The 27,163-nt window shown below is 49.1% G+C and overlaps 10 protein-coding genes across 10 annotated transcripts; 5 read left to right on the forward strand and 5 right to left on the reverse strand.

Annotated features, from left to right (window-relative positions):
* Positions 1-1,412: 1,412 nt before the first annotated feature.
* Positions 1,413-4,452, forward strand: CI109_107109 (uncharacterized protein; the record flags this gene model as incomplete). Its single annotated transcript, XM_032003566.1, has 15 exons — positions 1,413-1,479; positions 1,590-1,650; positions 1,837-1,965; positions 2,105-2,234; positions 2,298-2,463; positions 2,531-2,620; positions 2,676-2,814; positions 2,867-2,945; positions 3,001-3,121; positions 3,173-3,314; positions 3,358-3,617; positions 3,678-3,798; positions 3,858-3,933; positions 3,991-4,052; positions 4,116-4,452. The coding sequence occupies 15 exons, from the start codon at positions 1,413-1,415 to the stop codon at positions 4,450-4,452; spliced, it is 1,980 nt and encodes a 659-aa protein (XP_031861979.1).
* Positions 4,453-4,872: 420 nt separating this feature from the next.
* CI109_107110 (uncharacterized protein) lies at positions 4,873-9,209 on the forward strand (the record flags this gene model as incomplete). Its single annotated transcript, XM_065967963.1, has 22 exons — positions 4,873-5,280; positions 5,426-5,549; positions 5,633-5,713; positions 5,776-6,035; positions 6,117-6,232; positions 6,304-6,339; positions 6,388-6,464; positions 6,538-6,785; positions 6,845-6,907; positions 6,966-7,022; positions 7,071-7,178; positions 7,228-7,374; positions 7,445-7,532; positions 7,594-7,690; positions 7,754-7,955; positions 8,026-8,118; positions 8,162-8,182; positions 8,239-8,335; positions 8,391-8,493; positions 8,563-8,667; positions 8,737-8,832; positions 8,906-9,209. The coding sequence occupies 22 exons, from the start codon at positions 4,873-4,875 to the stop codon at positions 9,207-9,209; spliced, it is 2,931 nt and encodes a 976-aa protein (XP_065824035.1).
* A 186-nt stretch (positions 9,210-9,395) lies between these two features.
* CI109_107111 (uncharacterized protein) lies at positions 9,396-10,389 on the reverse strand (the record flags this gene model as incomplete). Its single annotated transcript, XM_065967964.1, has 5 exons — positions 9,396-9,505; positions 9,629-9,681; positions 9,907-10,029; positions 10,104-10,137; positions 10,311-10,389. 5 exons carry the CDS (start codon positions 10,387-10,389, stop codon positions 9,396-9,398), a joined length of 399 nt encoding a protein of 132 aa, XP_065824036.1.
* A 420-nt stretch (positions 10,390-10,809) lies between these two features.
* CI109_107112 (uncharacterized protein) lies at positions 10,810-11,946 on the forward strand (the record flags this gene model as incomplete). Its single annotated transcript, XM_032003569.1, has 6 exons — positions 10,810-10,837; positions 10,902-10,926; positions 11,055-11,184; positions 11,270-11,355; positions 11,436-11,540; positions 11,664-11,946. The coding sequence occupies 6 exons, from the start codon at positions 10,810-10,812 to the stop codon at positions 11,944-11,946; spliced, it is 657 nt and encodes a 218-aa protein (XP_031861982.1).
* A 467-nt stretch (positions 11,947-12,413) lies between these two features.
* CI109_107113 (uncharacterized protein) lies at positions 12,414-13,946 on the reverse strand (the record flags this gene model as incomplete). Its single annotated transcript, XM_032003570.1, has 7 exons — positions 12,414-12,544; positions 12,629-12,858; positions 12,935-13,004; positions 13,069-13,233; positions 13,359-13,471; positions 13,534-13,568; positions 13,656-13,946. The coding sequence occupies 7 exons, from the start codon at positions 13,944-13,946 to the stop codon at positions 12,414-12,416; spliced, it is 1,035 nt and encodes a 344-aa protein (XP_031861983.1).
* A 1,515-nt stretch (positions 13,947-15,461) lies between these two features.
* CI109_107114 (uncharacterized protein) lies at positions 15,462-18,636 on the reverse strand (the record flags this gene model as incomplete). Its single annotated transcript, XM_065967965.1, has 13 exons — positions 15,462-15,577; positions 15,631-15,708; positions 15,770-15,853; positions 15,912-16,086; positions 16,169-16,239; positions 16,306-17,215; positions 17,272-17,667; positions 17,724-17,842; positions 17,905-18,067; positions 18,135-18,233; positions 18,295-18,376; positions 18,428-18,521; positions 18,585-18,636. 13 exons carry the CDS (start codon positions 18,634-18,636, stop codon positions 15,462-15,464), a joined length of 2,439 nt encoding a protein of 812 aa, XP_065824037.1.
* A 334-nt stretch (positions 18,637-18,970) lies between these two features.
* Positions 18,971-20,010, forward strand: CI109_107115 (5-formyltetrahydrofolate cyclo-ligase; the record flags this gene model as incomplete). The annotated part of the gene is made up of 6 exons (XM_032003572.1): positions 18,971-19,061; positions 19,123-19,251; positions 19,310-19,540; positions 19,599-19,672; positions 19,735-19,807; positions 19,871-20,010. 6 exons carry the CDS (start codon positions 18,971-18,973, stop codon positions 20,008-20,010), a joined length of 738 nt encoding a protein of 245 aa, XP_031861985.1.
* A 116-nt stretch (positions 20,011-20,126) lies between these two features.
* Positions 20,127-21,069, forward strand: CI109_107116 (uncharacterized protein; the record flags this gene model as incomplete). Its single annotated transcript, XM_032003573.1, has 3 exons — positions 20,127-20,499; positions 20,568-20,940; positions 21,000-21,069. 3 exons carry the CDS (start codon positions 20,127-20,129, stop codon positions 21,067-21,069), a joined length of 816 nt encoding a protein of 271 aa, XP_031861986.1.
* Positions 21,070-21,272: 203 nt separating this feature from the next.
* CI109_107117 (uncharacterized protein) lies at positions 21,273-23,360 on the reverse strand (the record flags this gene model as incomplete). The annotated part of the gene is made up of 11 exons (XM_032003574.1): positions 21,273-21,527; positions 21,645-21,773; positions 21,829-21,928; positions 21,994-22,056; positions 22,135-22,170; positions 22,233-22,354; positions 22,438-22,464; positions 22,543-22,624; positions 22,686-22,759; positions 22,874-23,032; positions 23,157-23,360. The coding sequence occupies 11 exons, from the start codon at positions 23,358-23,360 to the stop codon at positions 21,273-21,275; spliced, it is 1,251 nt and encodes a 416-aa protein (XP_031861987.1).
* A 943-nt stretch (positions 23,361-24,303) lies between these two features.
* Positions 24,304-25,601, reverse strand: CI109_107118 (uncharacterized protein; the record flags this gene model as incomplete). Its single annotated transcript, XM_065967966.1, has 4 exons — positions 24,304-24,598; positions 24,762-25,077; positions 25,190-25,293; positions 25,402-25,601. 4 exons carry the CDS (start codon positions 25,599-25,601, stop codon positions 24,304-24,306), a joined length of 915 nt encoding a protein of 304 aa, XP_065824038.1.
* Positions 25,602-27,163: the final 1,562 nt, after the last annotated feature.

A 27,163-nucleotide genomic window follows, 5' to 3' on the forward strand; every position in this document is an offset into this window, starting at 1 on the left:
TCGGAAGTAACAATACTAGCCTGGGTGGACTGACCATCAGTGATAGGTGTGTTGGGTGAGCTTGACATGTTCGATGTTGTGCTAAGTGCAATATATGGGTAACTATGTGGCGTGTAAGTCTGCATGTATGTGTGTGGATGATATGTTGTTAGAAGAAGATAATTCAAATCTGACTGGGGTCAGAGGGACTATCATACTCTTGCATCGAACCTGCTTCCCTTAGAAGATGTCAGAGGATACAAAAGGACCGGAGCCTTCTCTGCTTATTAAGACGACATGTGGTGATCCTTTCATATAAATTGTCTCGGAGTCGCTTCCGCGGGTCCGGCGGGGCCGGGGGAGAAGGGAAGGGGCACATTCTGTGAGTTCAGTCGACCATGAGATACTAAGCGTAGAATGCAAGGAACGTTCATGAAGTTGTGTGCGTATCATATTCAGCAGAGGGTGTGCTCAACATACTGTCTATGACTTGTATGACGCAATGCGTTTGAACGAGGGGTAGAATCCAACCGAGAATAGATATTGACCCGGTGAGCCATGATCAAAGGTGGAAGCTTGATCGAGGCAATCAACGAAATGACTTGTGTGATCGTGGTAACAGACGTCGCAGTCATGGATAGGGCAATTCGCCACACCATTATACAGGATGACGGGGAACTTGAGCGATCTGCCTTGTTCACTATCATGTATTTGTAGACATACGATTAACTCAACGATACCTATCATTCCACAAGACAACTCATTGCTGAGGTGGTGATAGCGACGAGTGGCATCGTTCGAAACAGACGGGGAGAATCCGAAGGACACAGTCTTATTCTCCAAGTCATTGGTCGTAGACTGACCAAATTCTCGTTGTATCCAAGCATCTTTAAGTTTACAGCCTACTGTGTACCTTCCCGACGTTCTGCGCCGTCGCTTCACAGTCCGATGCATGCACGATGACAATGATGATCGTTGAAGCAGTCACTTATGCCGTCGATACAGTATATGCAACACGCCACACGTCTGAAACACCGGTGATAAGCCCGATCTATCACTGCACGTATTCAATCAACCGGTTAACTCAATGTTGCTGCCAGCTACAGTTCACTCTTATTGTTGTTCTGATCTACGCATTAGCAGCAGTAGTTCACCTGTCAAATACTTACACCATCTCCCAAGCACAACTTTCAGCCGAGACGGACATATGTACAGACCCATACACTAGAAGATCAACAGAAACCCTGCTCTCACACCGGTCACAACACCTTTCGACGATCGACCTTCCTTTGTCCACCTCCACTTCGCAAACCCTTCTGAGGTAGATCTGGTCCAATATGTCAGGGTGGGTGATACTTTCCAACTACCTTTCGCCATCCAAGTATTCTGGCTGATCTAGAAGCGAACGTTCCTGAAGCCAACAAGAGATCAAGATGCTTGGTGTTACCCCTCCAATCAGTACGGACCCTCCAAAGGAGAGCGATATCAAATCTAGTGAAGGTGAGCAAGAGCTCCCGATATTTCTGGCGAGCCGCCTAGGGAAAAAGGACCCAAGTGCTGGTGGAAAACTCTGGAGGATATCGGCTGACTTGGCAAACGCCTGGTTGCAGCTCTCATGTCGGATCTGGTATCGATGAACCAGTTCGAATCAGAAGCTGAGAGGAAAGTTAGGTGAGTTAGCATCCCAGCTTGGCTATTCCGTCATATATCCGCCAGGGGGTCCTGCACGGGAGCAATGCACCACCAGTTCCTGGTTCTTCCTGTTGCTGAGGACCTCCGTTTGGTTGTCCCTCCAACTTTCGTTTACTCGAAACTAGGTGGTGTTGACAACGAGTCTGACTTGATTACCCTTCGCAGAGAACGCGTATTGTCAAATCTCGCTCAACTCGTCAGCAAGTTCGTCCACGATGTTTCAATCAAGGCGGGGATGTCGGAGAAGGTGGCTTCTGAGGCTGGAGGAAGGATCTACACATCAGGTTCATATAGGTGAGCACTTCCTTTCCATGTTAAACTGCCAAAACAGAAAGAGACGCTAGGCAAAAGGGTAGTGAGGTCGCGGATGGAAGGAGAAGCTATTATCCTCAACGACTCGTGTGGATGGCTGATGCTATTTTTGTGATCGCAGATTAGGAGTCCACGGTCCCGGTTCAGATATCGATACCATTTGTGTTTGTCCTCGGCATGTTTACAAAGAGCATTTCTTCGGAGAGTTTCAAGATATGTTGAGAGCTTGGCCCGCTGTGACAGAAATCTCGGTGAGTAGTTTAGTCCCCTATCCTGATTACTGGGCATCACGCTGAAGTCCCACGTTCGTGTAGGCGGTTCCATCTGCTTTCGTACCTGTCATGAAGACTGTCATCTCGGGCGTAGAAGTGGATTTGTTGTTCGCCAGGGTCAACCTAGCAGAAGCAGGAGATAAGCTGGATATCGAGAAAGATGAGATTCTGAGAGGTGTGGACGACCCTGCACAAAGAAGTTTAAACGGTACGTTCGCGAATGGATATGCGAAGCGAGTGTGTAGTGGACAGCTTATGCTTTGTGCTTCGTGCAGGTCCGAGAGTGACGGACATGATCCTCAACCTTGTTCCGGACGTAGCTACATTCCGAACGGCTTTGAGAACAATCAGATTGTGGGCAAAGAGTAAATCCTAGCCCCTCGTATGATGTGAGGCTGAGCCAAGCTGACCGTGCAACAGAACGAGGTATCTACTCCAACGTCCTTGGATTTCCTGGTGGTGTCGCTTGGGCTCTTCTCACCGCTCGAATATGTCAACTCTATCCCACTGCTGCACCTGCCACGATCGTGGGCAAGTTCTTCCCTATCTACTACCAATGGTAAGCATTGCCTTGGCAGCTTTGTGAGTGATTAAGCTGATGTTGAACACAGGGGCTGGCCTCAACCTGTTATATTGAAGAAGATTGAAAGCGGGCCATCAAATATGCAATTCTGGGTCTGGAACCCAAAGGTCAGCAAAGATGCTCCTCCGTTTCACTGCTATTCCAGCTGACCGTCATCTGCAGGTGGACCGAAGAGATCAAGCTCACAGAATGCCCGTCATCACTCCCGCCTACCCTTCCATGTGCGCTACGCACAACATTTCCGCTTCCACCATGTCAATCGTCAAGAAAGAAATGCTGAGAGGTGTGTTTGGGAAGGAGGTAATCGCGGGCCCGTCACTGATTCACTTAATAGCGATGCAAATAACGGACGAAATCCTGAAAAGCCCCGGAAGTTCTTGGGGGGCCTTATTCGAAAAGGTCGACTTCTTCAGCTTATATAAGACATATGTTCATGTTGTAGCATCCGCGTCAACATCGGAGGGGATGAAGGATTGGTGAGTCAATGCAAGGTGAAGGCAGACACTAACGTCGTCGTAGGAGTGGTATGGTCGAATCAAGAATACGAACATTAGTCCAAGATTTAGAGAACACCGACAACATTCTTACAGCGCATCCTCTTGTTGGTGGCATCAGCAACGTCTTTTACTGCTTAACAGAAGAGGAACAAGCGGCGGCTAGTCAGGGAGAGTTGACACCGGAGGTTATGAACAGAAAAGAGGAGGATGTGGAAGGGAAGGATTACAAGAAGATATATACCAAGAACTTTTTCATCGGATTAGAGATCGAGAAGAAGCCTAGTGAGTGAACATCGCCCCGAGTGATTACAACTCCATGCTAACAGGTTTTGATCGCTGTAGAGGACGGACAAAGTCGGGTGTTGAACCTTTTCTACCCCAGTAAGAGATTCTGCGCAGCCTGTCAACAATGGGAGAAGTACAACGAGATGGAGATGAGCGTCATCCTTCGACCAGCGAAGCGGTGAGTTGTGCTCGTTCGGTTGAAGCCACCAATATGACAAAGCTGACGACAATCTTCAGATCGGACCTACCACCGTATTGCTTCCCTGAAGGAGTACCAAAGTCCAAGAAGAAGGCGAAGAGGGCTCAGCAGAACGTAAGTGGAATGGATGAAGGGCTGCAATATGATCTGCGCTGACTCCAACTCTTTCAGGGTGCGGCCGAAGTTGGCACTGAAGTCGAACATGAGGGACAGGGGCCGAGTAAGCGATCAAAGTACGTGTCACCTTCGGCCTTTGTTGAGCCCCGGATGCGAATGCTGACCTTCATCACTTATAGGGCAACACCTTCAGAAGGAAGCAGTGGACCACAAACAGGCACATTGCCATTACCTACGCCTGACGAGACTCCTTCCTCCACACCGAATCTGACAGCCGCTCCGCTTGACCTTCTTCCCAATGGCGTACCAATACCCAACGGTGCCGATCCAGTCCCTCCCCCCTCTTCGAACGGCGTGCAAGCTATGGATATCCAACCTCCTCCTGGAATCGAGAATATGCCGCCTTTATCTGCTACGGCTATGTCCTCCTTCGCTACGGCTGCGAAAGGTGTAGCTACCGATCAGGACTCGAATAGCGAGGGTCTGTTAGTGCTGAATGGCGGTGCAGCATCATAGCGCGAGGTGTTTACACCGCTCACCAGTCCCATTCGCAACGACGTCGCTCTCACAGCAGTAACGTGACGTGATACAGTGTCGAGATCGAGGGGAAGTATCATGTCTCTCATCCTTGTTTTCTCTATCCCCTCATCATACATCATAAAAACAACCAATTTGTATCGCATATATGAACAGTATTGACCATAACCATGATCTCATCGCTGAAGTCTTAGAAGAGATAATGAAAATCAGCATGCATAGAAGCGTGTATCATTGACCCATTGGGACATCGTGGGAGAGCTGAGTAGACTGATTGACGCACAGACCACCTTCGCGACTGACTTTTTGCCACCCCGTTTCTGGTCTCTCTCATCACTCTTTATCTCACTTATTTCCTTTCTCTTCTTCTTAATTGGATTTCTATAACACGTCAAGAACATGTTCAAACGACCTCCTGCTCCTTCACCCGCCTCCTTTTCCGACTCTTCGGAATGGTCTACACTCCCTCCTCCATCCCGTCGAAGTCGTGGAAGAGGCGGAGGTGGTGGATATGGTAGTGGTAGAAGGAGTTCCACCTCGTCTGATCACGGTGACAGAGGGAGCTATAGCAGTGACTATGGTAAATCAGGGAAGAATTTCAAGACGTCTAGCGGGAAGAATGTACCTACGCCGTTATTCGAAGGGACCAAGGGGTTGAAGGGACGAGGAAGGCTGGCAAGGATACAAGAAGTGAAGGAGGAAAGTGAAAGTGGTGGTGGAGCGAGAGCGAGAACAGGTCGTGATGATAGAGCCGTGGAGGACGGAGAGACAGACGAAGAAGAAGAGGAAATCATCAAAGAGAAGAGGGTGAGTCTTAGCGACGCTCTATCACCTCTCCCGCTGTTGCCACTTACAGACTAGCCCTGGTTCATGCTGCATCAAAGTTGCCAAAGTCCTGCTTTGCTTCGTATACATGCTGACCTTTCATTCACTGTCGTGCTTCATGCAACAGGTGCTCTCATTCCACGCACCCTCGAGCGGTAACCTCGCAGCAGCTTGGTACGATCCTGAAGAGAGGAAGATCCAGGTTCTGGAAGACACAAAGGATACTTTTGGCTGGGACACGGCCTGTCTAAGTGAGTGTATCAATCGTACATGGTCACTGGTTATTGGAATGTCTCGTGGTCAGTTGCGTTGCTGATCGCGTTTGTGATAAAAGTTATCGAGCAGGTTCAGCCACAACTCATTGTTCTGAGTAGTAAGACTCTAGACTCACTATATAAGAAGGCACAGATCTATCGTGAGTGGATCAAGCTACCACATTCAACATAGTAGATCTGACATGAGCCTTTCGCACTGTAGGGACCGACAACCCCTCCTGCGAGATCCTCGTGCTCCCCGTCAAAGCATGCACTGTACAGTCCGCCTATCTCAATCTCGCATCGATCAAACTACCAGACCGATCAGTGGCAAAACATCCTGTCGTATCTTCCGAGAGTGACGAGCTAGACCGTTCGAGTGGATATGAAGAGGAAGTGAAAGATCATGATGCGGGAATGGGGAGAGTGAGATTGAGTCTCGTGAAGTTGGGATGTTGGGTGAATGTGGTCGCTCCATTAGCGGTAAGTTGATAACATCGTGGAGCTGAAAACGCGTTTGTTGGCGTGTAGTGTGCTGATATTCGTTATTGATTGATAATGCAGATCATTGCTGCGGGTATATTGGTCGACCAGGTTAAGAAGTCAACTCCAGCGGAAGGTGCGACTGGAATGCAGTGGCGACCGGTTCTGGCACTTACAGCGCTGGAAAGCATGGAGCTGTGAGTGTTTCTTTCAACGGTGGAAGTCCCATCTCATCAAGTTGCGAACAATGCTCATGAACGATTGTCAGAGACCATCGAATGCAGATCAATCAGGACGCCTTGACGTGGGTCATCTCGCTGAGTGATAAACTCGACTAATTCGACGACAATAGCTCCCTGGCCATCTTTGACACCGAAGCACACGCTTTCATGCACAACAGCAGACCAAAAACAGCACTGTCAATCTTTGGTTAGTGAAATTGTGCCCTTTTTGACAGCGCCACAAGGTGAACCCAGTTTGACCGGATAGTTTACACTTACAGGTTTGCTCAATACTGCGGTCACGCCCCTCGGCAGAAAGCTTCTCCACTCCTGGCATCTGCGACCCCTCGTAGACATCGACGAAATCACAGCCCGTCACGATGCTGTTGAGTTGCTCGCTGCTTCAGAAAACAGTCACATTGTCGATAGCATCCGACGATCGATGAAAATGATCAGGAATGTCCCGGCTAGATGCACCAAGATTCGGAATGGTAACGGAGGTTACCAGGAATGGAAGTGCTTGGTCGATGTGAGTCAATGTCATCGTAGTCAGTCGCAATCAAGTAAAGGCCGACGTTTCGTTCACAGGGATTGGCCGCTGCCTGGGAGATCAAAAATCATCTAGTTCGCGATCTGCAAATTCAGAAGCGGGTACCTATAGTGGAGAACGTGAGTTCTAGTAGGCGGAATGCTTTCGCTGACATGCCAGGTGTACCGCGTCTTTCACGATGATCTGTTGGCATTTACCCAAGAGATGAACGCGAATGTAGGTGTTCCTCGTCACTATCCTGGGAATGTGTTGACCGGGTTATAGATCGACTGGGATCAGTCCAAGATCGAGAATCGAGTCACTATAAGACCTGGAGTTGACGCAGAGCTTGACGCTTGGCGAGAGGAATACGCTGGGCTTGAGGCTATCCTGGTTAGTCGATCAATCAAGCGTTTCATGTCATTGTGCTGACTGTCAGCAGGATCACGTTGCACGTATCATATGCACTCAAATCCCCTTGGGCATCTCAAGAAGAGTCAACGTCGTCTACTTCCCACAGCTTGGCTACTTGGCTGTCGTACAAGCAGATTCGGAAGGACCTCCAAGTATACCAGGATGGGAACCCAAGGTGTGTTTGCACGTCTTATCTATGCCAACTCATGCATAGTAAAGCTGGTCGAGTGCTTTGGTATGCCTAGTTTCGTACCGGCGACAAGTTCTATTACAAGACGAAAGAGATGACGAACCTTGACGAACACTACGGCGATCTCCATATCATGATCGTTGGTGAGGAACGCAGCCCCGTGTGGCTGGTCGCGAGACTAATGAACTCACCTGCTATACATAGAACGACAGATACAGATCGTCGAATCCCTCATCACATGGCTGCAGGCAGTTGAGCTCGATCTTCTCCTCACTATCGACGTGATCGCCGAGCTCGACTGGTAAGCTCGCTACTTCTCACATTTGCTAATCATCAGTCTTATTGCGCTCGCAACGGCTGTCAGGACATACTCACTCGTCCGTCCCACTATGGTGGAAGAACCTGTTTTGATAATCAAGAATGGGCGACATCTACTATATGAGACGAATACAGCCCATTACATCGCCAATGACACAGGTTTGGAAGCCGGATTAGAAGGGGAATTCAACAGTATGATGGTGATCACTGGCGCGAATGGATCTGGGAAGTCAGCATATGGGAAACAGGTAAGCGTGATCATGCTGGACCGCTTGGCACTTGTGCAAAGATCGTTCTAACCGCTGACACACCTTGCAGGTCGCTCTTATTGCGTTCATGGCGCAAATCGGAAGCTTTGTTCCTGCAGAGGGAGCCGTCATCGGGATCTGCGACAAGAGTAAGTACGCCCATGTTGGCAAAGAACTGACGAGTTCCAGTCTTCACCCGCCTGCAGACACGCGAATCGTCATCGAGGGTGAGTACACGAATCTGCTCAAAATGCACGTAGTGCTCACAATAAGGTGATCGCAGCATGGTTCAGCATTCATGATTGATCTTGGACAAGTGTCCCAAGCATTACGAGGTGCGACTCATCGTTCTCTGATCATCCTAGACGAGTTTGGCAAAGGTAGGTGTCTTGGTGATACCAGCTAAGATATGCGTGCTAAGTAGTCCTCGCGAAGGTACAACCTCGACGGATGGTGCCGGTCTTCTGGCAGGTGTGATTGAGCATTTGCTCGAAAAGAATGGCCCATGTCCTCGGACAGTCATACTGACGCATTTCCAGTGAGTGTTCGGGTGAAACCTTTGGAACGACGCGGAGCATCTCCATAGCTGACCATCCGGCCATTCTAGTGAACTCTTCGCAAGGCAGTTTCTCTCAGACCAGCTCTGGATCAACTTCTGTCAGATGGAGACTATCAAGGTCGCGGGCACGAACGACATTCAGTATTTATACAAGTGAGGGGTCTTCCGTGGTCGTCCTGTTGTCATGGTGATATGCTAAATTGTTGCATGCTTCGCTGTCAGACTGGGTCCGCGAACGAGTGGAACGTCTTATGCAGCAGATTGTGCACTACGACATGGAATACCAAAGGCCATCGTAGAACGTGCGAAATACGTTACGTCAGTTCTCGATCTCCGGTCTTTCCTCACAATTAAGGATGAGCGCTGACTCGGATCCTTTGGATTGCTGCAGCGAATGTGTATCGAGATATCAGGTATCGAAGCTGTTCGATTCCACGATGACGGAAGAACAGAAACGAAATATGCAAGCAGCAGAACAGCTCGCAAGACTTTTCCTGACATGGGATATTGACCCTGAGGTCGAAGATGTAAGGGACAAGATGATGGACATGCTGGAGGAGACTGACCCGGAGGTCAAGGAAGAAGATGAGGAAGAGGATGGAGCTCAGCCAGAGGTGTTGGATCATGACGAAGATGAGGGCGGCGATGATAACATGGATGGAGAGAGTGTGGAACCGAGTGAAGACGGGATGTGAGTATGAGGCCAAGTGGGCGCGAGGATGGGAAAGATCGATAGGAGATAGTGAGGAGAGTGTGGAATGTCTGCTTCCGCTTGGGTAAGGGTCAAGTGAGGAGGTCACTGTACATCGTATGTACTACACGACCCTCAGATATGTGTTTCATGTTTTATATCATTCTTATGTCAACACCTATTACAGGGTTCACTGAGTTTCCAATTTGGTAGTATCCTCCTCGGCGACCTCCCAATCTTCCATGTTCTTAACGAACAGATGAATGGTCGGTTTGGGCACTTGACCAGGAGGGAAGAGACCTAGTGACATTTCATGTGTATCAGCATCGGTTCACCTGCTGTAGTTCCTTGAAGGGATGGACCACGCTGTCGCGCGACTTTATGTGAAGCGACAGGTTGTGTTTGAGCATCAAATCGACTTACCAGCTTTGACAAAGACCTGGCTTGGATCCACATCAATGGTGGTGAAGATAGGGCTGTGTGATATCGAACAAGTTGTGTCGCAGAGGAAAAAGCTGGTCAGCTTGTCTTGGCCAGATTCATAGTCCCGCTCCTCATCCCCTACCTCGAGCTTGCCCCCAGTTCCTCCTCGGCATCTGACATCATGACCCCTCGGATCGTACTTTCATACAGTCCTCTCAGCTGTCTTCTCCTCTCCCTAATCCCCATTCGCTCTCGTGCGCTTCGTCAAGATGACTTACGATCCACAGTTCGAGCAAAAGTTTCTAGTGACGTTCTGACCCGAAGTTCCAATCGCCTTGAATTGTGCTGGTTGCCCGCTTACTTGGAGCTGGGAAGGACCGATGATCAGATTGGCGGAGTATCTGTTGTTTGAAGGAAGTGGTTGCGTGAGTAAGAAGACGTGGATGTAGCAACGGTTTGACTCTGGAGCACTCACGTTGACCCGCAAGACTTTCGACAGCTCTCGCAATCTAAGATACGTCAGAAACACCAGTTTATCAGCTTTGGCACTCTATAAGGACGTTGGTATGTATAGCAGCGATCTTAAGATTACAGCCGATCGACAAAAGCTCTACCTGGCTGGGAAGGGGTTTTGATGCATGATGGAGAAGAAGAGGAACAACGGGTTCAAGGCCTCACTCACGACATAACATACTCTCTTTGGGAGTAGGTATGGTCACTGATATGTTCCTACAATTACAAACTCCAGTGATGGTCGACATGATTCTGTATGTGTATGTTTTTGATTCTACGCAAAGAATTCTTACTCGTCGTACTGTAGGAAGTGAACTGGGAGAAGAAGACGAAAGCGACCTTTCAAGGCAATCCAATCGTTTTCGTTTTGCTTATTGTTTCTCATAACGTCTTTTATAGATGTATTGAGATCCGCAAGCCGCCGTTGCCGTATCTCCTTTTGTTCTTACGACGCTATTTTTGACATTCTACGGGACGCCTCTTATTCGCCAATAATAATAATAATGTTCTTGTTGTTCTTGATGGGATGGACAACCTCCACTTGGACACAGGATCCCTGAAATCTCGGCAATCTCAGGTTATACAGCTAACTCGATTCGTAGGTTGAATGCAGTCATATTTGTGTAAAATTCAAGCTATAACAAGCTGCTTGATAGTACGAACCGATCATGAGCACATCAAAGGGAAGTGACGGAAGTGAGTCGTATTGCAGGCGGTAGATTTGAACTCGATGCTGATGGTATTCGTTGTCTGTCTCCAGCGACCAACATATGGGAAGAGCGATGGTAAGTATGTGTTTCTTCCTGGCGAGGTCGAACACCGTACAACTCAGGTGGTCTCGAACGTCAAGCTGTCGCTCATTGTGAGAGCAGCTCGAAAGCCTGTGCTAATCACATTTTCCCTCCCTATTTAGGCAGCAAGGCCGAACAGGATGGGACCAGTCTTCCTCTCATCCATTCTTGACCCAGTTTCTTGCCTCAGCCCGATCAGATGAGCTTGGAGTGCCTAGGACAGGTCGAGCGTTGGTACCAGGTTGTGGGACGGTATGTTCGACATCTCTTTCAAGCTCCATAAATGCCCATATCGACATGAGGCTATGGTCGTGGCTGATGTATGAAATGCTTGCAGGGGTATGATGTCAATCTCTTCGCTCAATGGGGTTTGGACGCTACGGGCATCGATCTAGCTCCGACGGGTGTAGAACTCGCCAAAAAGTTAGGATCACTTTCAAACATTGCTTCGGTCTTTCAACGGATGAAACAGCTCGCTGATGAATTGGATCTTCCCGTCGCAGATGGCTGGAATCACAACCTCCTACGAAGGGGAAATCGGACATCGTCGTCGCCGACTTCTTCGAGTATGATCCAAAGGACAAGTTTGACCTGATCTTTGACTACACGTGAGTGGTGCTGTTTATCATGACGGCCTGTCCCATACTATACTATCTTGTTTGGCTTGCCCCTCTCTGGCGACTGCCATTTCCCCTTTGTGTCTGAACTGATCTGATCTGTTTGTCCGATAGTTTCCTATGTGCTCTACCACCCGATCTCAGACCCGCTTGGTCCAAACAACTCGCCAATCTGTCCAAATCTGCATCATCCACAACCCTCATCACACTCATGTACCCTCTCCCCCCTCACTCTCAACCCACGGGTCCACCTTGGCCATTGACAGAGGAAGTGTATCATGAGCTATTAGATGAACAGTGGGAATTGGTGTGGGCGGAGGATGTGCCGAGTAGCATGAAACGGACAGTAGGGGCGCAGGGAGGAGAGAAGTTGGGTGTTTGGAAAAGGAGAGTATGAGGGACGCATCGTAGACCGTAAGATGAGATGATATTGGAATGCGTATAGTAGTCTCACCAAAGCGCAAAACTCAATGACTCAGGAACCGCCAACGAGTAAAGACTTATTATCAGAGTCACAATTGTCAATCGTCCCAGAGAGTTCAGACAATCAGCGATAACACTACTGGAGAAAGACAGTGACTATAGCGCTCTGAGACTAGTTTCTTCATATTTGATACAGCTACGAGTATGTTGATTTATATTGTATCTGTATTGTACTATAAGATCTTTGCTAAGGCAATCTCGATCCATTGTCCGTATCAGTCACGCGATTGCAATTGTCCATTGTCCATTGTTTGTTACTTCTGACTTCTTTTCTCTTACTTTCGCCTCACTCAACCTGCCTTCACCTGAACACACGCTCACCCGCGCCCACGACCATTCAATTATCGCAGTGACGTCCTCTGCAACGTGTCTTTCATTCGACTAGATGTCGAGAAGGGTGAAGATTTGTTGAGTGTTGTCCGGGAAACACTGCCACACTTGAAGACTTGCGATGATGTCGATAGGCTGCGAACGAACAGGTTTCGAATCCTTCTGCAAGTCGAGACAGAGGTCTACACAACAACATACATGTATCAGTATCAATTCTGCGCCGAGTGATATCGGACGGTGTGCGTGTGTGTGTATGTATCACTCACCTCTACCGTGAAGGATGACCTTGTCGCCTAGATAGTCCCAGTGCTGTAAAGAGCCCCTGGAGCAATCTTCGACGAAGAGTCGGGATCCGGAACCGGGGTTGTAGCCTACATCGAGACAGAGACTGGAGCTAGTGGCGGGACTGAGGGCGATACCTTGATCATTCTGTCCTTGAGTGATGTTCCAAAGTTGAGCTTTGGCGTAGGGAGAGTCGTTGGCGACGCAATATGCCCTATAGTGAGAGCACCAATGGCGATGTCAGCTCTGTCGACAGAGGGACATTCTGACGTGAGCATCGCTTGACTTACACGTTGACCTGCTGTCCGGTGGCAGGCGACCCAGAAGAGACAGTCACACAAAGATCATTACGTCCAACAGCTACAGTACCCATCACGCTTCTATCAGCAACCGCATTCCTGGTATACGCAAAATCTCGACTCACGGTGGATTCGTCTCGAGCCGTAGCCTGGGTCCTTGAAGACTGTACCAGGGGGAACGCCGGTGCTTGAAGGTGCTGCGCTGCTCTGAGAGGCACTTGCACTTGCGCTCGGGGAGACACTAGCACTTGGAACAGGGCCAGAACCACCTCCTTCGATGATGTTCCAGACTGCGAAGAGTGCAGCGATGAGTCAGCGCAAGGCTTCCACTATGCGTACATCCCCACAGAGCTGGGGCTCAGGATGGACGTCCTGAATGAAGGAAGGGTTGGTCGGGATACGCGGTCATACTTACTCTGGTTGGTGTTACCGGTAGTACACTGGTATGTCTGGGGACCGTTGTCTCCTTCATCGAGACACTGGTTACCGCCAGTAATGGCGATACGGTTATCACCTGTCAAGTACCAGCTGCGCGATGATGGTATGTCAGCACGGTCTCATGGTGTGGTGTTTGGGGGGAGATCACTCACGTTTGTTGGAACAGAGTCGGGTACGAAGTCCAGAGCTACAAACAGTCACCCAAAGCCTAATCAGCACACCATACAGTACAAACATAGCATGGAGGATGGTCAACAATGACCCCCCTACATACCTTGACAATCTCATTGTTATCGGCCCCGGTCCCCGCGTCGAGAGCCAATCCTACTCCATGGAGGATCACGCTCCCCGACCCAGGGTTGATATCCCAAGTCTTGGCATTGGCACAATCGACCGTAGTGACAAGCGTACCATCACTCGTAGAATCAGAGATTGGTGAAAGACATTTATGGTCTCGATACGATTGGATCTTGACGCCAGAGTATCGTTTGGTCAGTGCCAACGGGGAAGCGGAGGCTAGTGCGAGGAAGGAAAGAAGTGGGATAAGTGTGGTGGTGGTGAGCATCTTGTGTGTGTGTGTGTTGTGAATGTACGAAATGAGTGAAGAAGAGTTCCAAAAAGCGAGCTTCGGACTGCCGTCCTTTATACGATACACGACCAGCAGCTGCTCGGGTCTTCGACATCATCCAGTTGCCCAATTGGCTTAGCCGGTACGAACATGCCAGCTGACATACTGACTGACTGAGACTAAACAGTCGAGGCGATGCAGTGCATCATTTCGTTCCTCGTACCAGCACGACCACGACCGACACAAAAGAGGTACTTTCGTTGTCGACCCTTTGACGTCATGTTACCCTCTTCCCCTTCCCAAGGTCGTGTCGATCTCCAGCTGGGGCACGATCCTCTTCTGATAGCCCTGTTTCCAGCTTACATATAGAGAAGGAGAGGTGCACAGCCTACTAATACCGAACGCAAAGTAGGACAAGACAAGACAGAAGAGGAGAAAACACAGTGAAGAGAAACAAGGCGTCGCTTTCGTTGGCCGTCGCAAAATGTTAGCGAGTCAAACTCTGACTTTGGGTCTAACCATGTTCGTTCGTTCGGACACCCCGTTTCTGTTCCCCATCGGGAGGGTGTCAAACGGAAGACATACAACTATGCATGGTTAGGCACCATAAAAGGGCAGAGGTTTGTCTGACAGGGTGAAAATAGAGATCACGAGATCAACGAGGTCCTTGTGAATCAACATGAAAATTGTAGCGAGAGGCGTCTTCTTTCTCTTTCCTGTGGACAATGAGTATAAGCGCTTTCCTCTTGCCAGTCCAGACAGGTACCCATTTGGGGCAAACAGGACTTTCTCCTTGCCATCCCCATTAGTTAGTCAGTTGACCATATTCGTCTTGTATATCTCGACGGAGGTGTTAGAGCCTAATTGTCTACGCTACAGAGGCTTGGAGAGCTTGTGTCTGTCAGTCAGTCAGTCACATGATGTGTTGATCCGAATCCGACCGAGACCGAAAACCGAAAGATCAAGCCAAGCGGAAAACTGCAGCCAGCGAGTAGCTTTCATACAAAGTTACCTATTTAGGCTTGTGCACCGCCCCGCTCATCCTGCTAGCTGGTCACTGTACTTCCTGCCCAGCCTTCTTGGATCAGTCAAAGTAGGTCGTGCAAGGAGCAAATTCGTCTGTCTTCTCCACTTTGTAGCCAGTATTGAACTGCGGATGGGATCAACATGAGTTAACCGGATCAGAAAAAAAGGTACGGAACATCCGTCTAAACTTTATCTTATCCGATCAAAGTTCGCATGCGTAGCTAAACCCGACCGGATCAGATTAAGAGGCTTGTTGAGAAATCATCGAGCTGTAAGCTCTTTGACAACTCAAGCTGCATGCTGCATCTTGTCTTGGCATAGGCATAGAGATGCAATGCCACCGGACCGGACTATCCCGATAACATGCGATGTACTGTTGAAAGCAAGTATGGAACGATAGTAACGCGCCGGCATATGAAGACCCAGAAAAATTGTTGCAAAATGCATAGAGATGGAGAGGTGTGTACACGATTGACAGAAATGCAACTACTCTACTCCCTCCAAGACCCCGACGACAGACTTGACCTTTGTCAAAACCTCGTCCCATTCGCCATCTCTATCCGATAACCAAGTGATAGCTCCGCCTGCTCCAATGCTCAGATCTGTGACCCTTGTCAGCCTACGTATTTTAGATGACATTTGTTGTTATACTCACTGTCGCCCTCCACTGTGATAGTACGAATCACAACGCTCAGATCTGTCACCCCGTCCACTGAAAAGTAACCGAGTGCACCTGATCATAGAATGGTCAGATCTCAAGCTGAACGAGTTGAGGTGTTCCATTAAAGACTTACCAGAATAGATACCCCTTCTTTGCTGTTTCTCGAAGTCATCTAGCAATTGCACGGATCGTAGTTTGGGTGCACCAGTCATTGAACCTACAGATTTACGTATACGTCAGCAGATGCACGTGGCCCAGATTGACACCGCACATACCTGGAGGGAAACATCGCCTCACGGCTTCCACAGAACCGACGTTCTCTGCCAATGTTCCCTGAACCGTCGTCACGAGGTTGTGTACACCATATGATTCTAGCGCGATGAGTTTCGGTACAGTCACCGTCGAGGGTATGCAACATGATAACAAATCTGATCGGATGAGATCTACGATCTGTTTTGTGAATTGTTGTCAGCATCACCCAATTATGAAGCAAGGTGAATATGGAGAAGAGATTGATGAGAGACAAACTCACCATAAGGTTCTCGGCTCGTTCCTTATGATCGTTTCTCAGTTCCTCTCCCCTTCTAGCGTCTTCCTCCTTCGCTTCTTGCAAGCACTGTTCACTCCCCACATCATTCCCGTCACATCCTCTGCCTCCCACACATACACATTGCCCAGGCTTCACTCTCGCTCTTGTCCCTTTGATAGGCATCATCTCAACTCGTCTATCTCCATCAATACGCAGAAACCTCTCTGGTGATGACGAGAGCACGCTCATACCCTGACCTCTGGGCGTTGATAAACAGGGGAAGTTGATATAGGTCGAGTAATACGCCGGGTTGAAAGATCGAAGTCGAAGATACAGGGAGTATGGATCGAGATTGGGGGCAGAGGCATCGAAGCGAGTGGTGAGAGTGAGCTCGTAACTTTCTCCCTGTCGAATGGCCTCGCGACAAGCATCGATTCGCGTTCGGTAGTCTTCCCCTGTGGCGGAGGGACGGAAAGTTGGGAATGAAGATGCCGGTTGTGTTGTAGCGCGATCCGCAGATCCCATCAAGATCGGCTGAATCTCATCAAGGTACTCTTGCCAGTCTGCGGGTTCGAGTCCAAACTCAATCCCTTGCTTTCTAAGCCAGTTCAACATTTCCGATTCTCCTTCACTCGCCGTCTCTTCGCCACCACCTGCTTCGTGACGCAACACACCTCGAGCGATCCACTCCCCGTCCGATGTCCTTTCCAACAGTTTGTCTGACCAAGCCCACGCAGCATCCACCTCGTCTGCTTGAGTACCGTTCTTATTTCTCCGCGTGTATCCTTGCAGACTCTCCTCTTTCATCTCGTATCCGAACCATCCGACCCATCCTCCTCGCCAACCATTGGTTCTCGATGAGCGAGTGCCCAAACGAGCTGTGAGGATCTGGTTGCCCGCGGAGAACCAGTCCCAGAAAGTGGTTTTGTCTGACAAGGGTAGTGTGATTGGCTCATTTGACGGTCGATGAAGAGTAACAGTGCGTGTAGCGAGAGAGTAGGTAACAAGGAAAGAAGGGGAGGCGAGAGAGGTAGTGGTGGGTCGTGTTGGCTGATCCGAATCAGTATTATTAGGGTAACCAGGTTTAGATGCATGCCTCAACTCACTGTTTGTCCGTCCAACCATACCTCTCCAATCGCTTTCTCTTTTCCCTTCCTCGTCGGACTGAGGACGAGTCTCTCGAACACGTCTTGCGTTCTTAGCCCCTTTCCAACAACTCCATACTTCTTCTCAGCCATGTGTGAAGGTTTCGCCGATACCGCCCGAGTACCAGAAGGAGTTGCCGCACGAGATCCTGAAGGCGTGATTGGCGGAGTGGGAAGACCGCTCAGAGATACTCTCCTACTTCGAGGGAGTTTAGCTGCTCGTGAAGCAACACGATACGCGCACGAGCTAATGATTTCTGGCTTGAGAGATGAGAATGTCGTTGGTCGTTTGTGATAGAGGTGGACTTCGTTCAGGAAGGCTTGGAGTAGTGCGGGCCCGCGAGTAGATGAGATCGACTACAGAAACAAAGCTCATGAGCATCATAGCATTGGTGAGACAGGAGAACACGTACCTCCGGGTGATATTGCACACCCCATATGGGGTGAGATCGATGTCTGAGACCTTGAATTGTGCTCGGTCTGTCCGTAGCAGCGACTGACCAAGCGGTGACCTCGAGATCGTCAGGCAAGCCTGAGAGAAGACCATATATGAGCCGCTAGTCGTTTCACGAGTCACGATCAAAGGACACTTACTTTTTGGATCGACTGTTAAACTGTTGTATACCACAACGTCGAACTGCTCCTCCTTGCCCGCTGGAGAATCTAACCATGCAGAAGACGAAAACAGTTTTTTTGTAGGCCGCACGGGCGCAATAGGAACGACATGACCATGTGTGATTTGCGGTGTGTTGATGATCTGAGAAAATCGTGATGACTTTCAGCTTGTTGTTCAGCCTTCCACGTTTTAGAGAGAGGCGACATACCTTACCACCAAACGCAACTCCGATCGCTTGATGACCTAAGCACACTCCGAGGATGGGCAAGGCATGCAAACGCAGTAGATCAAGTGCGAATCCGATGTCCTTTACGAGTGATACGAGATCAGTTGGCACTCGATCAGGAAGAGCCCGCACAGTGACTCACAGTCGGATTGTCCGGTCGACCGGGTCCTGGAGAAAGAATCACACAATCGATATGAGGCAAGACCAGCTTCTTAAAATCGGTCCTACAATGTTGTCGAATCAGCAGAGGAGATTCTACTTGAGATTCAACTCACCAAGTGTACTTGTCCGCTTTCACGACAACGACCTTGTCCAACACTTCTGCATCAGAGTATAATTGCGTAAAAAGCGTGAGGAGATTATTGGTATCTACGTCGCCGTTGCACAGTTTAGCACCGAAGATCGGCAGCAGTCACAGAAGAGGATACCCACAAGAATCATAGTAGTCCAGAATCAGAGTCCTGGGTAGTGGAGGGACAGTCATGGTGCGTATATCGTGTATCGGTCTATGTGAGATGGGAGATCGCGTTGTCGAATTCAATTCAGACCGAAAAAAAAAAAGTTGGAAATGCGCCAAGAAGTGGTTGTCCCATCTCCCGATCTCTCTCGTAAATCGACTAGTGTGGTTGTAGTGAAACTTAATTAAGCATACCGTTTAGATTACACCGAACACCGAAAATGCCTGTTACAACGGAACGAAGCGAGTGAGATCCCCCGTCGTCTTCCGCTGTTGATTGCGATACATGAAATAGTCGACTAACACGATTCCTATCACCTTGGCTTTTAGCTATAGCGACATGAGAGAGGAAGACGCCAAGATGGCAGCTACATTCGCATTGAAGTCGTCGCTGAGAAAATCGATGCTCAAGACATTACGTGGTATATCAGATCAGGACGTCGAACGACAGTGTGAGTTTGATTATTCACCCCGTCCCGAAAGGCGCAGATAGCTGATGTAGCGAACGCACAGCCCAAGCAGTATTCCGCTTATTGCTGGATCAACCATTCTTCAAACAAGCAAAATCTGTAGGATGTTATTTGTCCATGGCACATGGTGAATTGAGAACGGACGGGATAGTCACCCATCTTCTGAAACGAGGTACGTTGCGTCGATCCCTTTCGCTCACACCGCAATATCACTTACGACCTTGGTACAGGTACATCGCTGTATACCCCTTACCTTCCCTTCCCCGCACCGACATCTTCGACGGAATCTCACAATCCTACCGCTCCTGCCGCTGCGACTCCCAAAGTCGAAGTGGATATGAAAATGCTACGACTCTATTCGCAAGCGGATCTTGAGAAATGTCCGTTGGACAAATGGGGGATCGTAGATCCAGGGGAATACAGGAGAGATGTAGCTGTCGACGACTCGAAAAGGGAAGACGGTAGGTGTTCTCCTGATGATCGAATCTCGGTCGGTGGGCTTATTTTACTTGGTGATAGCTTTGAACTCGAAATCCCCTCCATTGGATCTTATACTCATTCCCGGGGTCGCCTTCGACGAAGAATGTAATAGGGTGAGCAAACTAAACCTCCCTCCCTACCCCAGATGATTGCTAAATGGATTATTGTGTCGCAGCTCGGACGAGGGAAAGCTTACTACGATCGCTTCCTCCTATCATACACTTCCAATCGACCATCCCCATTACTAGGTGCGCACGGACCATCTCTCTTCCCGAGACCTGAAATCTTGCTGATGATGCGAATGAATGTAGTTGCCGTCGCCCTGTCACCGCAGGTCCTCTCGCCTGGAGAGAAGGTCCCGACTACCGATACGGATTTCCAACTTGATGCTGTCGTCTCACCGGAGGGTATAACATGGCGTAAGGGTGCAGAGGACAAAATGACGAGATGAAAGCACGAACCACAGACGCACAGATCGTCAAGGCACACACATCCACTTCAAATAACATATCATTCCTCTTCAATCACATCCCTCTATTCTGCTTCTATCTGTAATATCGATGCGCCATGCCAAAAGGAACCCCTTCTACTCCGACAAAACATCCCTTTACAGATCTGTACTATTACCCCGGACACTCATTTTCACCGCTCAACTACATCTCCCTAACTCCTGCCAACTTCGATGGCGACGACAACGATAATGAACATAGAGACGACCAAGACTCCACAGATGGTCCTGAACCTACCACATTTTACGCACTTGACGATAAACATGCCTCTCTGGGATTAGTCATTGTGCTTTTGGAGTATGAGGCAGGTGATGAGAGGATCAAAGATATGAGAAGGTCGCTCTTTCCAGGTATCTTTGGATATGAGCAGCGCTCTTCCCCTCGGCCCTCGAACCTCATTTACCTCGTTCTTCCTTGTCCCCTCCTCCAGTGTTGGTCCCCTCCTCCTTCGCTTCGACCACTCTTATGTCTTGTACTCCTGGACTGATCTGTAACTCAGGCTCTATCTTCGAACTTCCTTCATCGACATACAAAACCAAATCATCAACCCATACAATCACTACCTCCCTCTCTCCATCCCGCGCCGACGTTACTCAGCCTCCCGATAGTCCTTCCATCCTCGTTCCACCTACGCAGAGTCAAGAACATATCGTCATCATTCGATTTAGACGTCTCAAATTCCGATATCCAGGTCCGAAATCGAATCTGAAATACAATTCACACAGCAATACAGGAGACAACCACGAAGAAGAAGAAGATGACGATGATAACGACGATGATGAAATAGGATGGTGGAGGAAAGCACAAGATTGGGGCAAGTACGTCAAAGATGGAAAGGCGAGGAGGATGTTTGAGCGCGCTGTCCTGGAGAGGTGAGTACGACAGAGTGTGCAATAGATTTCGGAGAGTTGACAAGCTGATCTCTTGCAAGAATCGATGAGTTTGTGGATACGATGGAACAAGACGAAGATAAGGGTGCTCGGAATAGTGATGGAGACTAATTCGCTCGAGGAAGAATGGATGATACATTCGCTTGATTGCGCTGTTATCCGATACATGATCCATCGACAATTTAGTATTACATGCTACAGTACACATCCGTCGGGCAGAACGGTCATCCGAACCCTGTTTCGAACGATATCAGCCTCAGTCCCTCGGTGAATCTCGCCCGTAGTCGACATAACAACTCACCGAACCGACCGATCTATTTCACCTCGACACCCAGTTCTCTCATCTCCCCTATCTTAGGCAACGAAGCCATCTCTTTCATATGCGCATGCACATCATCCTCCCCATCTACATAAGTGATAGATTGATCATGATCCACTTGATCAGTCGCTGTATCGGTATCGGATGAGAACTCGAAATGGGGATTATCTAATCCGGCTGTCGGAGGAGTCATGAGTGGTGGATCTCGATTGATCGACCGCTTGGCAGGTTCCGATTTCAGTTGGTACGTCTACGAATATGTGGACACGGTCAGCTGGCAGGTTCATCCTTCCTCTCATCTGGACGGACACCGTATGCGTCTTCCACTCCGCCTGTTCCGAGAAGTAAGGTATGGCGGATCACGTACCTCTTGTATTGTCTCCGTTTGCACATGGATCTCAGTCTGAGTTTGTCCGGCCCCGACTCCAGCTGCATTCTGAGCAGCTTGGTTCTGAGGATTATTGCTCTTATAAGACGATATTCTGGGTATGTACATCTACATCACAGTTCCGCGTCAGCCGCAATACCTCGTAGTCGAAATCGCGACGTACCGGTCTCTGAGGATGAGGTCTGGGACCCAGATCCTTCTGAAGGAACTGTCGTGCGTTGAGGACTGACATCAATGCCAATGCGTAGATCTTCGGAGTGCATCTGCAAACGAAACCCTATCAGCTTTTGGAAGTAAGACCCGAGCCACCGCGCGGCTTATCACTGACATGAAGAATGCAGGCAGGTTTCCATTGGGTGCAGCTGCGAATGTAATCAAGAACCCAGCGGTGCTGTGGGGGACAAGGTGTAAGTATGTGAGGTCGTCATGGTAGGGCAGAGCAGCGCAGCGGGACGGAACGGAAACTCACAAGACGGTTGGAATCAATTGAGCTTCAATCGATATCCTGTCCAACCCCAAATCAGTATATATCGCCAAGCAGCTACAGACACCACGACTCTCACTCACATGACAATCTTCCTAATCAGATTATCTGTCCTTTCGAAACCTCTGAAACCGAGTCGGGTCCTGAGCAGAGCATAGGTGATTGATAGTGTCACAATGACGTCTGTTATCATGATTGTGGCCAACTAATCGATCGATCAAATCGGTCAGCGAATCAGTAAGTGAAGTAGGGCTTGGTTATGTCCTATCATAACCGAGAGGTACATACCCATACGACCAAGAGTATAAATGTGGCCTACAAAGAGATATGTCATCAGCTTCCGAACTTGAGGGATTCAGCGATTCAGCCGAGCGCCGACGTCGTCTCACTCACCGGATAACTATCGGCGCCTACGCTGACCGTTACCTTTGGCGCAACGACCTTGACAGCGATACACGTTGCGAATGAGATAGTACTACGATTGTTCCCGAGCAAGTCAGCGCTCGCCTCGTGTTAGTCGGCCGACGTAGACGTACAGGAGAGTACTGGTGATGATTGCGAATAGCCTAGATTTGCCTAACAAGTAGTACGCTCGGAAGGCGAAGAAGCCCTATTCGAATTTGGATCAAGGTCAGCCCTGATGTAATGGGAAGACAACAAACTGATTCCTTCAACCCGACGAAACGATCCGGTACACGCTAAGAGAAGAGATGATCCGACTCACCGATACTGGAGTCTGCATAAGACAAACTCCTATGAAGAACGTGGTGATCCAGTTGAAATCGTAAAAATTGCGATAGACCGAATATCCATAAACGAAAAGTTCAAACATGTACACAGTGCTGAGGATGGAATAGGCAGTGCTAGTGAGGAGGATGTACCACTATAGGGGGCGCGGAGGAGGGGCGGGGGGGAGGGGGAGTATCGATCAGCATTGTCCAAACTTCGATGGCTGAAGTTGTACTGCAACCCATGTCGAGTTAGAAGAAGAGGGGGTGGGTACTCACGACCAAAGCTTTGATTGCCCTCCTATCCGTCGCGGAACTGACTTGAAACCAATGCAAGAACTGAATCACCAATAATCCATACGTGAACGCGTCCACTCCAAATCCAAGGATATAAGGACCAAAAGCCAGGCCTTGGTTAGGGGTGAACATCTCATGTCCGATCGATTCGAGTTGGTCCGCGTAGGCGGAGTCGATTGGCGTCATCGTTGCACTGGGATGAGGGAGTGTCTCTCGTGTCGTGCGAAAGATATTATCGAGTCGAGTGGGGGCGGGGAACCGGAGATGTTAATGGATGAAAAGAAAGCTGCCCTGTGAGCGAGGTCTTGCTGATCTTGCTTGGGTTGTCGATCGATAAAAACGTATGGCTCGTTGTCCTAGTAGTGTCCTCGATTTCTTCAATCCGGATTGAACGCTATGGAATCATATCCTAAAGTCGTGTTGCCTGACAGAGGTTGAATGCTTGCTAACGATTACCGATTACAGTGTTGTTCGTCAATTGCAAGATTATAGCTATACCTACGGATCCACATACAACGAAAAGAACGATTTCTGATTCATCCTCTAACCGAATCGCAGCAGAGTGGGAGAGTGGTGACAATACAATACAACACAATACAAGACACGTCGGAGATGGCAAAATCCAATCGAGCGAGTTTGTTGATCCGAATCAACCACCCAGTGGTACTACCAGTACCAGATGGTATTACTTTTTTCCCTTTCCCGGACATCCGCCGGACGAAAAGTATCGTATCGTGCCTGGACCTGGACGATCGGAAAACCTTAATTTTGCTGGATTTTTCGGTGTTTGTGCGCACCAGCGCACCAGCCCTACAAAGTGCAAAGTACGAATAACACGTGGTCTTTTGAAGCCCTGAGAACCAAAGGTCTGGGTCTTGAGCCTCGTTCATTGGTGGTTATAGCATTGGTGGACAGCTGGAGGGGTGAGGGGAGGGGGCGAAAGCGCACATAGATCTTTCTCTGATAATTACGCCTTTATGACTCAGCGGCTTGACCGTTCCTTGTCTGGGATACGCTCATCGACATGTGTGTTGATTCACCTTGATACCTGGTATAGTCATTTCGATCTGCAGGTCGACACTACCGTTGTTGTGATGACTACGTGCATCTCACGCTTGCGTCTGTGTATCTACTCAAACCTCTTTAACCATCCGACCACCTCCTCACATACGATCACCTGCGCCTCTGGCTCCGGGACCTCATGCGAAGCACCCTTCAGTATCCTCCACTCCAGCTTCCCCTTGGCCGCCTCTGCCCATCGAGGTAACAGATCTTCAGGCTTGGCAACTTGGTACGGTGCGTCCTTCTCTGAGTAGAGAGCGAGAGCAGGAGCGGACAAGACGCCGAAGGAGTCGGAAAGGGAGTGCTTGAATGGTGGTGTGGGATCGAGAGGGATATCAGAGGAGAAGTAGTCGTCGTCACCACTGCAAGATGAGTCATGGGTTAGCTTGTGATCATCCTTCGGGCAACAAGACAGGCCAAAGAAAGAACGAGATGTAGCATCGGAAGTAAAGGGTAATAGGTTGAAGCAGAGACAGCGTCGTTCCTTGAAGCAATGATGAAACGCAAACGTCACAATTGACTCACCCAACACCAACCAAGCTCCGCAGCCTATACGCATTTATCGCCAATTCCCCTTGTCCAAATCCAGCTTTCTCTCTAAAATCCTTCGGCATCAACTCATCCCCTCTCCCCTCTGATATCATCCTTTCGGCAAGTGGCACCGCGTTGATATGGTCCGTCATCCCTATCAAAGGCATGAATTCACGATCGGATACGGGAGCTTGCATAATCCCGCCTTGAACTTGGGTTTCGGGATCGGAGGCGTGAGTGGAGGAAGAGAGATAATGTATGACATTCTGGGAGCCGGTGGAGTGACCCATGATGATTATGGTGGAAAGGCCTACAGCGGGAGGTGTGTCAATTTGATGAAAGATCGCCGGTACCACCACAGCCCAGTGGGGTTTACATGCCGCTACACTGAGTGTAAAGAAAGAAAGGACGGGAGGACATGCCGTTGGCTCGTAGATGTTTGACAAGCTGGGCCATTTCATCCCTGTCCCTATCCAGACTTCCAGTCCCATATCCTCCGTACGCCGAGCTCCAGTGGAACTGTACACTGTAGTTGTACAAGAGTCAGCTTGGACCTTCTAAGCACCATTACATCCCTGTCACGCATGTCGCTAGTCTTAGAGGAGGCCACGCTCGACATCAGGAAGAGACTCACAATTTCCACCCTGCTTTACCCAGAGCCTCGGACAGAGCATAACTGTACGGCACACCTCCGAGACCGTTGGTCAACCCTCCAATGAAGATGACAGCTCGAGTCGCGTTCAAATCGCCAGAAGTGAAAATTGGATATGTGTATTGTCCGCACTTGAAAGTAGACAGCACACCATTGAGCGAAGATGGAGGGGACGACGACATTGTGACGATAGAAGATTTATGTATACACTGAACTTGATGGAGGAGAGAGAAAGACGAAGTTGAGAGAAAGAGAGAGATATGAGGTGATTTATTTGGTCAAATTACGGAATGGTACCACGTGATACAGTCCTTGTTGCTATCTGATTACAGAACAGAAATTAAACGAGACGTGAGCTTGACATGCAGTAATATATACTATGACTTTGCACACCTTCTTACTTTCGCAGGCTATACAGATAGTTGAACAACAAAAGATCAGTCGTTCAGCTCTCAGTGGTATCGGCGATGAGGTCTGTCGGCATTTGTAGTGTCGGCGTTGCAGGCCATATGGTCATCCATCTTTATGCCGACTCGCCGACCCACACTGGAAGGTCCCAGTTGCGGATTGTCTTGATCACCACGAAGTAGAGTGTGCAAAGCCGATTATAAGGAGAGCCCTATTTATCGAGCTCAGCCTCAAGCCAGGTAGATCTCGTGCTATGATATATGACAAGTCGTTGGTGAACATGGCCGTACGGCTGGTTGGATTAGAGCTGATCGTAATCCACCTTCCGCATGCACGCGAGAGTCTGTTATGGCCACGCTCCTTTCCTCCCGGTCTCAGGACTCTCTCTTGTCATGTGCGACATATCGACCTGCTCGAGATAGTGTGTCTAGATTCTGCGTGATGCATGATCATACAGCTACAAGACGATTAGTCTACTCGACTTTAAGTCCGACTCTGGTTGTCTTACATTTCAGCCTATTAATGGATAGTCTCAAACATCATCTCGAATAGAAGCGCGTGTTCACCATGTGATATGCTTGACCTTTTCTCATGCATGATAGTTCACACACATGCTTGGCGGCTCCAAGCATATACCGTAAGGTCCCGCTCTGAAACGGGTCTATACTACTTTGTAACACACTAATGGTGAAGAGGGTGGCTACCCCTCCCTCGCTCTGCTGTGTTCAGTGCGCCTATTACGAATCTCTCAAACGACGCTGCATTCACGCATCAATTCGCCGCACCTGATCATCTGGTCTTGCGGACAGTCGCTTCCCACGTCCCACGTTTCTGTACATCAGGAATTAAGGGATTGTCAGAAAGATGCCGCAGACCACGTCGGTCGGTCGGTCTACGTAACAAAGGTTTTTTCGTCCTGAGTCCTGATCTAATAACCCGAATCCGATTCCCGAACACTTCTTCTTCATCACTCAAGTTGCGGCTCTCAACTACTCTTGCGCCTTCCAAAGCGAATCATGGACCCTAGTATACAGGACATGATGTAGGTGAAACCTCCCCGTTGTACTACTGTCCTTAAGAAGAGATGGGCCCAGGTGACATGTCGGTATCTTTTCGAATGGACAAAAATTCGCAGTTCAGATCCCATCCTGTCTCAGGGATTTCCCACTACTCGTCTAGAACCATGCTATGTATGTCATCGCTTCGCATCGCATTTCGAGATCTTTTTGTCTATTACGCAGCTAGTTGGTGACGCGGTATATGTTGCGGGGAGCTACAGTACTATACATACAGGGTGAGCAAGTAGTGTGGGAGATTCAATCAGGTAGGTCACCAG

The sequence above is a fragment of the Kwoniella shandongensis genome, chromosome 14 (assembly GCF_008629635.2).
Source record: "Kwoniella shandongensis chromosome 14, complete sequence".
NCBI lineage: Eukaryota > Fungi > Basidiomycota > Tremellomycetes > Tremellales > Cryptococcaceae > Kwoniella > Kwoniella shandongensis.